General features: G+C 40.9%; 1 protein-coding gene across 3 annotated transcripts in view; it reads left to right on the top strand.

Annotated features, from left to right (window-relative positions):
• Positions 1-13,351, top strand: part of coro1cb (coronin, actin binding protein, 1Cb) — a 213,891-nt gene that overhangs the window by 136,336 nt on the left and 64,204 nt on the right. For all 3 annotated transcript variants that reach the window (XM_073065829.1, XM_073065830.1, XM_073065831.1), the window contains exon 3: positions 6,205-6,327. In XM_073065829.1, the coding sequence (XP_072921930.1) occupies positions 6,205-6,327 (123 nt within the window). The remainder of the gene's footprint in view (positions 1-6,204; positions 6,328-13,351) is intronic.

Genomic DNA, 13,351 nt, shown 5'->3' with positions numbered 1-13,351 from the left:
TAGATGTAGTGAATCCTGAACATTAAATTCAGGTTGCAAGAGTTTAAACCTGATTTTTAGTGCACAAGATTTTGCAGAGCATTGTAACTGGACTTGAAGTGGTCAAAACATGTAATTTAATCTTGAGATTAAGTGGAAAATAAATTGAGTTTTGCTTCTGGGTTATGACATCAGTGTTTCCCGCAATTGGATTACTGACTCAGTATTTCAGTTACCAGGTAATATTGAGAATGTGAAAAGGGTAAGGGGTACGTGTAGAGGGGGTGGGCGAGGGGTAAGTGTAGCAAAATATGTAGACAGGACAAGAGAGAGGTACGTCATTGGGGAAGTAAGGAGAGGTAGCTAAAATAAGGTGCCAGGCCAGATGTGGAGCCCACTAGGAAAAGGGAACCTACAACCACAAGACAATGTGCTTGGCAAAATATTTTAAGGATACCTATTTCAAGTGTCCTGAAGTACGTCAGTATTAATTCTAGGTATTACGCTTTAACCTTTGCTAAATTCTGAGTATTTCACATGCTTAGCTATGCAATAGCCAATCAATTGATGAATTTGAATCGGTAACCATATTTGCGAATGTAATACCCTGCTTTTGGGTATAAGTATGACGTTTGTAAACCGACAAATTGGGAGTTGGCTACCTTACACCCAAAGTGCGTGGGGCTGCGAACTCCTCTCTGAATAAAAACCGTTTCAGAGGTAATTTTGTGTCTCTGGTGTTTTTCCTCAACTGAGCAGGTAACAGTTACAGGCTGACAATATGATCCTTTCAATAATGACATGTGAACCCCGAGGTTAAATTACCGCCTCAATCTTATCCCACCTAGCAGACAGCTCAAGTGTTCCTTTGTTATCTGTATTTCTATCTGTAGTTCTGTGATAAACTGGGCAGTATTATGAAGTGTTAAGTATTGTCTATGGTATCTGCATTTGCAGGTTAATCCAAGTCATCCTAGTCAGAGTTGTTTAATTGGGGTGCGGTTTAAAAAAACGAGAAGTTTAGATAGAACTGGGGATCCTTACCTTTTTTATGCCATGGGCCAATACCATTAAGCAAGGGGTTTGTGGACCCCAGGTTGGGAGCCCCTAATATAGAGCCAGCATCTTGGAGAGAAGAGTTGGGTGCTTCTATCTTGGCCAAATGGCAACAAATTGGAATATTCAGCAGCTTATATGATGTGCAGTGGCACCAAAATCCCACCACAGAGACTTGAGCAAAAAACATCTATGCCGATTCTCCAATGCAGGTTTTATTTTACTTGAGGAGTGCTGTATGGTCAAAGGTGTGGTCTTTCAGATGAGATGCTGATCAAAGACTTTGTGGATTTGTGCGGATGTCTAACATCACGTTGCAATATTTCAGATGGGGCTGAGCTGGCTATCCCCAGTGTTCTTTCCAATGCTGATCACACACTCAACCTTACTAAAAATTGCTTAGATCCAAGTCGCTTGTCACGTTATAAAAGTGATTACACTTCAGACATGTCTTCCTTGTATTGAAAGACCATCAACATTGTTACTTTTAAATCCATTAAGGCCATAAGAGATAGGAGCAGAATTAGGCTATTCAGCCAACTGAGTGTGCTCCACAAATCTCTCGACTAGTGCATGTTAGGTTGCAAGAGGCTTGAATGCAGTTGTTATACCGTGACCATTTTGATTTATTTAACTCCCAGATCAGTATAATAATTGAACATCTGTAAATCTTACTGTATGGGAGTCATAAGCTTCCTTATTAATAATTGGCAGAGCTCTGTAGACCAGCGTTACTCAGGAAAATGAAACATTTAGTACTGACAATTAACTTGCACTGAGATGTCAACACCAGTGATAAACAGAATCCCTGAACTGAGTTTATGATTACTGTTTTTTTCCGTTCTGGAAGAGATTCACTTCACCGTGTTGTCCTTTCATCAGCAATTTCTGAATTGCTAAACTTCTGGATCAATCTTAATGCACAAGTCAATTCTAATTGATTTAAATACACAGCGTGGTATTGCTTTGCAGTGCCAGAGATTGAGGTTCAATTCCTACCACTGTCTGTGAGGAGTTTGTACCTTTTCCCTGTGACCAAGTGTGTTTCCTCCCACGTTCTAAATGGGTTAGGGTTAGTGAGTTACGGGCATGCTATGTTGTTGCCAGAAGTGTGGCAACACTTGAGGGCTTCCCCCAGTACATCCTCAGACTGTTGGTCATTGATGGTACAATGGTTTAGCAGTGGCCAGTCTAGGTCCACCTGTACACCTGCTCATTCATTCAAATATCTAATCAGCCAATCATGTCAACAGCTCAATGCATAAAAGCATGCAGGCATGGTTAAGAGGTTCACTTGTTGTTCAGACCAAATATTAGAATGGGGAAGAAATGTTATCGAAGTGACTTCAACAGTGCAATGATTGTTGGTTCCAGATGCGGTTGTTTGATTATCTCAGACACTGCTGATCTCCTGGGATTTTCAAGCTAAAATGCAGTAGGTATAGGGTTAGGGCAGTGGTTCCCAACCTCCTTTAGCCCAATGCCCCCTAAAGCACCTTTGTTCTTGCCAATGCCTCTTAGGCATAATGTATTTTCTGGCGCCTCCATAGTGTAAAAACATGTGTAACATATGCTAACATGAGAAAAAATGATTCTGCTTTAAATTTTTATTTGTCTTTAAACCTACCTTACACAGTACCTGTGTGCTGTACAGCAGCTTCGATATCAATGTGATCCTTGAGGTTGATGGTTTTGAGCACGAGTTGAAATATCTGGTTCAAGTTGTGACAGCAAAAGCGTCAAGTCTCCACAAGTAACGGTGTCGAAGCAGTTTTTGATTTTTTGAGTTTGTGGTTCACTGCACTGAAGCCTCTTTCAACAAAGTAGGTGGACGGAAATGCAATGAAGAACAGTTTGACTCCTCTCCACAAAAGCCAGCATTTTTGAAAAGCACTTCTGCTTTTTCATCATTCTGAATTTGAATAATTTCTTTTTGTGAGCTCTTGTTCTTCCACCTTGCAAAGAAATGGCTTAATTACCCAGTCCAGAATATCCTGATCGCTTGAATCCTTGATTCAGTTCTGAAAATCCTTCTTCAGTGACAGCAGATGTATGAAGTACTCTTGCAAATCACCATCTGTGAAAGAGAGTGCCATACTTTCCATGCAGAGAAACTGTGAAAACATTCTTCTCCCAATGTTTTGCTTACATATTTCCAATTTTCCGATGAAAGTGGACACTGCACTCTTTGATTGGATTAAGTTGAAGTTCTCACCCTGCAGTTTCATATTTAGGTTTTGGCTGTGAGATGTTGAAGATGAATTACGCAATGAATTGCAAACTGACTTGGAATTTCTTCTGTTCTAAATGCCATTAAACCATCATGGTGACCTGCTGTATATGGTGCTTCATCTGTTGTGCAAGGAATCATGTTCCTAGTTGGAATACTTTTATCCTCAATATACATTTTGAGCTCATCATAGATTGAATCTCCATTGATATTTGTTTTTAACTTTTTATAAAAGAAAATCTCTTCATAAGCTTTTCCATTTTTGATAAACCATACATATGCCATTAGCAATGCCTCATTGTCTCACACAGTTGATTCATCCAGTTGTTTCCCAAATTCTGTTTGTTTTTTATAGCTCTGTGCATAGTTGATGCTCAGTGTCTTCACTCAATTCATCCATGTGATGAGCTCCAGAGTAATTACTCAGGAATTGATTTTAAAATGCTGGTATCCATTTTGAGAACAGTGGTGAGCACTTCTGATTCAGTAGGCATTATTAATCTTTCACCAACTGTGTGGGATTTTCTAAAACTTTGCAATGATTTTGGAAATGTTATAAGAAGCAATGAGACCACTATCAAGGTATTTTTTTTAAGCTTTCTTGGCAAATGACTCGAGTGTACAATGCTTTTCAAATGGCTTCTTTCATCTTCTGGAACTGAGTAATACCATAAGTAGCCTTTTCAGGATGTCTTTTATGGAAGTGTTCCTGCAAACTTGATGGTATCATGGCTTCATTAGACAGTACAGCATTACAAGTAAGACACATGGGAGTGGAATAAAATCATACTGCAGGTATGTAACATTGAATTGATGCACTTTCTGTAGTTTCTGTTTCTCAGCAGGATTAGAATTCAAGGCTTCACTGCCTTTAGACTCTTAGAGATCGCGCCAAACGTATTTATCCATCTTTAATTGGCTGAATTAAAATTAAAAATTAACACAAACTGAGAATACCTATCGGATGTTGACGATGGTAGTGCGGCACACAAAGGAACAGCGAGGTGAAGATGAAGACATAACAAAGAGAATCATGTTGACAAGGATTCAGATTGGAATCTGAATGTTAGTCGGGATAGAGCTGGTGTTTGGCAAGCTATGTTTATACTGTTCCAGTTAGTGTGGTTGACCAATCCCGTAAGGTCTCATAATCTACAAAGATGGTTCTTGACTGCACATATGAAGCTGAGGTCACTTTGAACACCTCAAGAGGAATCCTCAGGGTTGGCAGGTTTACTGATTGGCTCTATTTCACCGTTTGGTTTTGTCCAGCACTCTGTTGTTGCGTGACCTGCTTTCCATAGATCCGTAGAGAAAGTTGAGAGGGTGTACTTGACTTACACTGTTAAATTACATGAACTCATTCTGTGCTGTGAGTCAAAGGGAACTGTTGGGCACCCTGGTTGCTAATTTATGCATCCTCTATAATGTCTGTTTGGTTGGTTAGGTCGGATGAGATTGCTGAGTTTCAGACCCGTTGTGACGATGAGTGCTCACCGCCTGCAGAGCTACGGTTCTTCCTGTGTTCCAGTGCCTCATCCTTTTTATTATTAGAAGTGCATATGCTCGACTATTTTATTATGTATTGCAATGTACTGCTGCTGCAAAACAACAAATTCACGACACATGCCAGGGATATTAAACCTGAGTTTGATCCTATTGGAAAATTTGGGCTGGTTGATGGTACTTGGAGAGGAGGAGCAGAATCAGAATCATAATTTGATGTGCCTCGTGTCTGGTAGTTTAGCATCCCATGTAGGACATTAGCATGTCTGGCGCCAAGCAGAACAAGGCAGTTTGAGGGAAAGGACTAGAATGAAATCTCATTGCAGCTAGCTCATGAGATTTCTCAGTATTCTAATGTTTCCAAAAATCTAAGTGAATCTAAGTGAACAGCTTGAGAACCTGTGCAGTTTCCTGTTTCTCAGGTGTTCTCAAGTGGATCATTTGTCAGGCACACTTCTCAGTTAGAAATACAGATGCTGGCATTTCCCAAGCTGCTAGCTAATGTCCATACAAGCATGGTTATTAATTCTGTGTGACAAACACCAAATATAAAATGTATGGGTCTGTTTTATTTTTGACTGCCTGTTATGCCACTGGCTTTTAGAGCAGCAATGAAGGTTCTCAGTCGCTGTGCAGTGGTGTTCAGGGCTTCCTTCATCAAGTCAGTAGCTTCCTTTCGATTTTCACTACTGTCATCCATGCAGGTCCCGGATGCAGAGTCGGGAATACTTTTGCACACAGATGTAAAAGGGTTCTTCATTTTTAAAAAAAAGTTTAACACTTTTGTTTGACCAGTCTGGGTTGTTAACCCTGAGCTGAAACCCCGAACCTGGAGGACCAGTGGGTCACTCTTGGTCTGTCTACCCTTTGACCTGTTTGGCATGGGTGACCTTACCCACGAGCCAAAGCATAAAGCCCTGACTCCAGCTAGCATAGCTCTCTGGGTCATTGAGGCACACAAGGTTGTGGTCCTCTTGGAGGAAAATTTTACTCATAAATAGCAATTTACTTATTTTTAAAAAAGGGGACTCGGGATTGTCAATTTCTTCAGAGTTTGACATTGGTAACTATTTGTTTACATCTCATTGACAAGTTATTCCTAGAGTACACCAGTTTATTTTTTTATATATTAAACAGCCATTTACGAAGTGAAGAGTTCCATTGTAAGAGTTACAGAGTCATACCTCTTGTGCTGACATTAAAATTGCTCATTACTAAATTAATTCAGTATTAAACTTTACACATTTCTCAGAAGAATAAATGAGCTGTATTAACTACTGAATGTTAAGGACATTGGGGCAGGAATTCAGTTTTTGTTATTTAGATGGGATTTGTACCCAGAATGCTGATGCATCAAGGGTTTCAAACTTTTGAAAATTGTTAATATTGGCTTTTTAAACAATAATTTGATGTGTATTATTTTCTGTTCACAGACGGGCCGAATTGATAAGTCATATCCAACAGTTTGTGGGCACACGGGACCAGTGCTGGACATCGAATGGTGTCCACACGACGACCATCTCATTGCCAGTGGATCAGAGGATTGCACAGTTATGGTAAGTTTTTTTTAAAAAATGATCACTGTAGACAAATATGCAGTGACTTGATTCTAAATTCAATTCCCCTGCAGATATTGGGTTACACTTAATGTGCTTAAAAGATGATAATCACATTTTAAAGTAAAATAAGACTTCCTACTATATTTTTCTGATCCAAACATTGTTGAACAAAGGTTTTGGCGGAAGTTTTTTATTCTTTCAATGTATAACTTACCATTGAGCTCAGCAGTAACGTGCTCCATCTATGACTAACGGAAAGCACGAAGATTAAAGGAAGAAGTTTGTATTACTAACCAAAATAGTACTATGTAACGATTATAGCATTGGGCGAAAAGTCGAGTGGAAGGTTCCAAATAAGGATCAAAATGTCTTGTAGAAATAATACCTCAACAGCCAAGCATCCACAGCCACCATAGTAATGATTTCCAAAAGTTCATAACTTTCTCAGTAAAGGTTTAGTTTCTATCTTGGCTTTTTGTTTAGTGACCTTATCTAAATTCTTTAAGCAAGGTCAATTTCCATTCAGCATTGTTCCTCTGTCTTCAGAAAATCGCCTTTTTATGGGTTTTATTTTTGTGTTTCACTTTTAATAGTGTTATTAATAATAATATAAAGGATGGTAGTGTAGTGGTTAGCACAATGTATTACAGTACCAGCAACCCGGATTCATTTCCTGCCATTGCCTGTGAGGAGTTTGTATGTTCTCCCTGTGACCACGTGGGTTTCCTCTGGGTGCTCCGGTTTCCTCCCACAGTCCAAAGATATACTGTCTGGTATGTTAATTGGTTATTGTAAATTGTCCAGTAATTTGGGCCAGGATTAAATTAGGGATTGCTGCACAGCGTGGCTCGAAGGGTGGGAATGGCCTATTCCATGCTGTGGCTCAAAAAAAAATACAAAAAAGCCTTTAACGATAATCATCCGATTCTACCCAAAGAAGTGAATTGTGAATATGCACTCCCTCCATGACAAGAATGAGCCAGGATATACAATGTGTGTAAACTGCAGTGGCATTGAGACGTTCTCTAATGCAGTAAAGTTTAATGCATTGTATGCTATTTATTTTCCTAATTGCCTGCTGCATCTGCACATTAATGTGGAGATTTGACCACGTGATAGCCAGTTGCTTTTGAAAATCAGCAATTTCCACTTCCTTGCTCAACCTAGTCATTTAAAACCAAAGACTCTTTTGATTTAATTTAGCAGTAGATGTAAAGTATGTGGATTTCAGTAAGGCATTTGATAAGGTTTCCCATGCAAGGCTCATTCAGAAAGTAATAAGGCATGGGATCCAATGAGACCTTGCTTTGTGGATCCAGAATTGGCTTGCCCACAGAAGGCAAAGGGTGGTTGTAGCTGGTTCGTATTCTGCATGGGGGGTGGTGAGCAGTGTTGTTCTTCAGGGATCTGTTCTAGGACCCCTCCTCTTTGTGATTTTTATAAATGACCTGGATGAGGAAGTAGAAGGGTGGGTTTTGCTGATGACACAAAAGTTGGGGGTGTTGTGGAGGGTTGCCAGAGGTTACAACAGGACGTCGATAGGATGCAGAACTGGGCTGAGAAGTGTCAGGTGGATTTCAACTCGGATAAGTGTGAAGTGGTTCATTTCGGTAGGTCAAATTTGAAGACAATATAATATTGATAGTAAGACTCTTGGCAGTGTGGAGGATCAGCGAGATCTTGAGGTCTGTGTTCATAGGACTCTCAAAGCTGCTGCACAGGTTGACAGGCGTATGGTGTTTTGGCATTCATCAACTGTGGGATTGAGTTTAAGAGCCGTGAGGTAATGGTAAAGCTATGTAAGACCTTAGTTAGACCCCACTTGAAGTACTGTGTTCAGTTTTGGTCACGTCACTGCAGGAAAGATGTGGATTCTATACAACAATGTGTCTAGATTGGGGAGCATGCCTTATAAGAACAGGTTGAGTGAACTCGGCCTTTTCTCTTTGGAACAACAAAGGATGAGAGGTGACCTGATAGAGATGTACAAGATGATGAGAGACATTGATTGTGTGAATAGCCAGCGGCATTTTCCCAGGGCTAAAATGGCTAACACGAGGGGGCATAGTTTTAAGGTACCGTAGATTCCGGATTATAAGCCGCTACTTTTTTCCCACATTTTGAACAGCTTTGAACTCTGCGGCCTTTAATCCAGAGCGGCTAATACATGGTTTTTTTTCATGCCGCCTCGTAAACATTTTGCCTCGTAACAGTAGACCAATAAAATTGATGAGTAGTTCACAGAGGTCCAATGAAATTGTACGATAAATCAAGCGCACTTTCACAATTAAATTATTGTAAATCAGTCATTTGTACTCACCCTCATCAACATGGAAAACACTCGAAGAAAAGCATTGTGCTGCCTTTATGGCAGTTACTTAGTTTATAATATTTTCGCTTAGTAATTCATTTGTTAGTTAAAGTTAGAAGTGTTTTAACTATATTTGTTTTCTGTACTACATCCCGGGATGCTATGATGTCACACCCGGTTTCGCCGCGTCTTGTGGGATACCGGTTTGCGATAAACGGGAAGGTGGGGGCATTACGTGAGCACATCAGACCCGAGCGCATCAGACCCGAGCACATTAGACCCGATCGCGTTACGCGAGCTTAAGTTAAAGGCGATCAATAACTTTTCCTGGTAGGCTGCAGTATATATATTTTTACCAGTCGCTAGGAGATATTGGAATGTTGTTCGTGCTGTTCAGTAAAAAAGTATATGCAACGTAATTTGTGTTACCGATACGTATGTATATTTAAAAGTAGCCGTATTACAGGCACGGTTCGAAAAAAAGCATTTGCAATATATATTTGTTTGTTACCATATGGATTTAATTAAAAGTTAAAAAATCCTCACGTGTAATATCTTTCTGTGTAAATATCTCATATTACAACGTGGGACACCTGCGGCCGAAAATCCGGTGCGGCCTAAAATCCGGTGCGGCCTTTACAATTAAAAAATTGATTTTATTTCTAAAATTAGAGCCAGCGGCTTTTAATCAGGTGCGCTCTGTAGTCCGGAATCTACGGTACTTGGAAGTGGCTCAGAAAGGATGTCAGGGGTAAATTTTTCACACAGAGAGTGGTGGGTGCATGGAATGCACTGCCAGCGGTGTTAGAGGTGGATACAATAGGGTCTTTTAAAAGACTCCTAGATAAGTACATGGAACTTTGAAAAATAGAAGGCTATGCAGTAGGGAAATTCTAGGCAGTTTCTAGAGGAGGTTACATGGTCGGCACAACATTGTGGGCCTAAGAGCCTGTAATGTGCTGTAGATTTCTATGTTCTATATTAGTTACATTTTCTTCCCAAATATTCTTGAATTACCGATACTTACTGAATTTCTGTATTTGGCTCTAACTATATTTTTAAAATTGAAGTGAAGGTGGGACGAAAGTAACTATGCCATTAAGGATAATTCCATATTTTATATTAAATGCTGTGTAGGCAAACTGTAAAGTTTGCTGCTTATCCAGAGCAACACACACAAAATGTTGGAGGAACTCAGCAGGTCAGGCAGCATCTATATGGAAATGAATAAACAGTTGACGTTTTGGGCTGAGACCCTTCTTCGGGACTGAGAAGGAAGGCAGAAGATGCCAAAATAAAAAGGGCTGGTGGCGGGGAGCGGGCCTGGGTGAGCACATGGTCGGAGAGTAGCAGAGATCACAGCAAGTGAGAGAGGGTTTCACTGAACTCCCGTCAAAGAGAAGATTTAAACTTCTTCAGGGTAGGCATCCCTTGAAGATACTTTTCAGTGGAGTATCAAATCATAAACACAAAGAAGTCTGCAGATGCTGGAGATCCAAAGCAACACACACACAATGATGGAGGAACTCGGCAGGTCAGGCAGCATCCATGGAAATAGATAGTCAACGTCTTGGGCTGAGACTCGTGTCCTGTTGGTTTTCATGTAAAGATGCTATCTCTATCCAGAATCTGTTGAACAGTATTTTACAATGTAAATTTGTGCAGCAAGTGATAACTGATTGTAGAGGGATTTGCCCTTTGTCCTCAGTGTTTGCCTGCTTGGAGATGTAGGTTTGAAAAGGTTGGTAGCTGAGACAGTTAAATTTATGCAGTCATAATTTACATTCCTTTTAAGGTAAAGGTATTTGCATTTCACTATCTCCCTCAGGCATGGGACAATATCTGAAGGTACTTCGCAGAGCCGTATTTAAACAGAACTATCATACATTGAAGGAAGTAGTATTGAGGAACGTGACCAAATTCTTACATCAAATATTCCTACATATGGCTATTGAGAAATTGTATATTTCACTCCTGAAATGCCAGTAGTATCAAACACTTCAGGTAAACACTAGAAATTCTCAGCAGGGTACCCAACACCCAGATGAGGAGGAATTCTTTTTGCCACAGACTGGTGAGTCTGTGTAATCTAGTGGTCGCCAACCCATCGATCGTGATCGACTAGTCGATCTTCAAGACTTCCCCAGTAGATCCGGAAAGGAAAAAAAGAAAAAAAATAAATACACAAATACTGTTGAGATTGTTTCCAGGTTGCAGGGTTTTACTTCCATTCTTTCTGCACAGTGCGCATGTGTATAGCTCCCCCGCCACGCACTACTCAGTGTACTTCAGTGGTCCCCAACGCGGACCAATACCAGGCCGTGAGGAAATGATATCAGTCAGTTGCACCTTTCCTCAGTCCCTGTCACGCCCACGGTTGAACTTGAATGCACACGAGGTCATCAGTTGTCTAAACGCAGTGATACCCTCGCGCCAGGGATCACTGGTTGGTCTCAGGTGGCCGGCAGGAAGTGCCGATACTACTGGCCTGGAGCACGGACAGATGGGCGCCGCCTCTAAACCTCGTTGAGTGAATGTTCATGGGGAACCCAGTGCTAAAATATTCACAGACGTCCTAATTCAACCTCAGGATTTTGTAAGTAGCAGAGCAGCTACCTCGCTGCGATCTACTGAAACAAACTTTTGTCGGCCGATAGATCCTACAAAGGAAGCAGGCAGGCCCCCTGTTGCACTCCTCGCTCAGTCAGTCACCCTCTCCGGGCTGCGACCACCACAACCCAGCACGGGGAACTCCGGCCCTGACCTTGTCCTCTCACCCCACCCATGACCAGCCGCACCTGGCCAAGGTGTCTAGCAGGAGGCTGGGGTTCGGGCCTGGAGGCTGTCTAATGAGGCAATGAAGCCCTCAAAACTGCTTCGGTACCTTGAGTCCAAGCACCCTGCAGTTAAAGACAAACCCGTTGAGTTTTTTGAGCGGAAAAAACATGAGCAAGCGGGACAGAAGCAGGTGTTGATAGCCATGTAAACTAAATTGCGGAATAGACTGGACATAAGGAACCTCCTTCAAGTATCGCTGTTATCCGGTCGTGATTAACACCCCCCCCGCCCCCATCGGCCGGTCCGTAAGAATATTGTCAATATTAAACTGGTCCACAGTGCAAAAAAGGGTGGTGACCCCTGGTGTACATACATTACTTCTACTTCTGGGCTGCAGGGTTTTACTTCCGGTCTTTTCTGCCCGGTGCGAATGTGTGTGACTAATCGATTTAGTAGATCGATCTTGCCTTTTACTAAGGCCGAGGTAGGGGATCTTGGGCTTAAAAAGGTTGGTGACCACTAGTATAATCCAATGCCACAGGTAGCTGTGGAGACCAAGTCATTGAGTATTTTAAGGCAGCGGTTGATTGATTTTTGATTAGTCATGGCATGAAGGGTTATGGGGAGAAGGCAGGAGATTGGAACCGAGAGGGAAATGGTGGAGCAGACTCAATAGGCCAAATAGCCTAATTTTTCTCCTGCACAGTATCCTGTGGTCTTGCGGCAACCTGTAGAGCAAGAAACAGTTAACATTTCCCTCTCCACAGATGTGACTTAATCTGCTGAAGATCTAAAGTATTCTGCTTTTATTTCCTCTTCATGTCCTGCGAAGTTGGTTTTGACCCCAAATGCCGACTGTGCTCCTTTTCGTGGATGCTGCCTGGCCTGCTGAGTTCCTCCAGCATTTTGTGTGTGTTGTTTGGATTTCCAGCATCTGAAGATTTTCTCTTGTCTGCTTTTATTTCAGGTTTCTAACATTTACATTTTTGCCATGAAGGATGGTCTCTTTTAACTTCCTGAGACCAACTTTGTGCAAAAGTTGTATTCTGTCCAGCCTTTGTTACCCTTGACCAGCTTTGTAGTTTCCCTCTTCTGTTTTACATTGTTCCATTCATTTTCTTATTGCTTAGGAAGGCATCTTTTTTAAAATGCAGACTCTTGCATTCATGGGTTTTAATCAAAACTGAACTGTTTGCAAAACTTGTTGCAAAGGGGTAATTGTGGCCTTCGAATAGTCCCCTGTTCTAAATTTGAAAGATGACGTATACATGATTAAAGAATAGGAAATGCTGGAAACATGGGATATCTCGCTGTTTCTTTTGCTCTTTCCACAGATGCTGCCTGGTCTTGAGTTTTCTAGCATTTTCTGTTTTTATTTCAGGTTATCAGCATCGTTAATTTTTAAATTTTCATGTATACAAACTTTTTGGGTCCATTTTGTGTCAGTAAATAAAGGGGCAATTTATAGTTTCTTGTACCCATTAACTTGACAACATCTCTCGCTGCTGATGGTGAGATCCTGTGATCTGATGTAATCTTTATCCACCAATGAAATTACATACACTTTCAGATCCATAAATTACAGAGTTTTATGCTATAGGCTTATAAAATGCAACCAAGTTAATGCAAGTAGGTAAAAACAAAAAGCACACGAGCCTGTGTTGCCTCTTTTTCATGGTTAAGATCTTTAAATCAATGTTTAAGTGTTTTGATATGAAAAATCTGGACTTCATCCGTAATTGCTTCATCATGAAACGGAAAATCCATTGTGCTTTTAGACAGCGTCTCTTGAGAGGATTTGCTAAACATTTTTCTGTTCCAGTAACAAGTACATTAGTGACCTTAGGCACTCAGAGTCATTAGGATTACAATTGAAAATTAAATGTAAGAGATTTAAACATGCCCATCCTTTTACATTTTTTGCTTATTGGA

Source organism: Hemitrygon akajei, chromosome 14 (assembly GCF_048418815.1).
Source record: "Hemitrygon akajei chromosome 14, sHemAka1.3, whole genome shotgun sequence".
Lineage (NCBI taxonomy): Eukaryota > Metazoa > Chordata > Chondrichthyes > Myliobatiformes > Dasyatidae > Hemitrygon > Hemitrygon akajei.
Note: the sequence above shows the minus strand (reverse complement) of the source record. Positions and strands in the feature narration are given on the sequence as shown.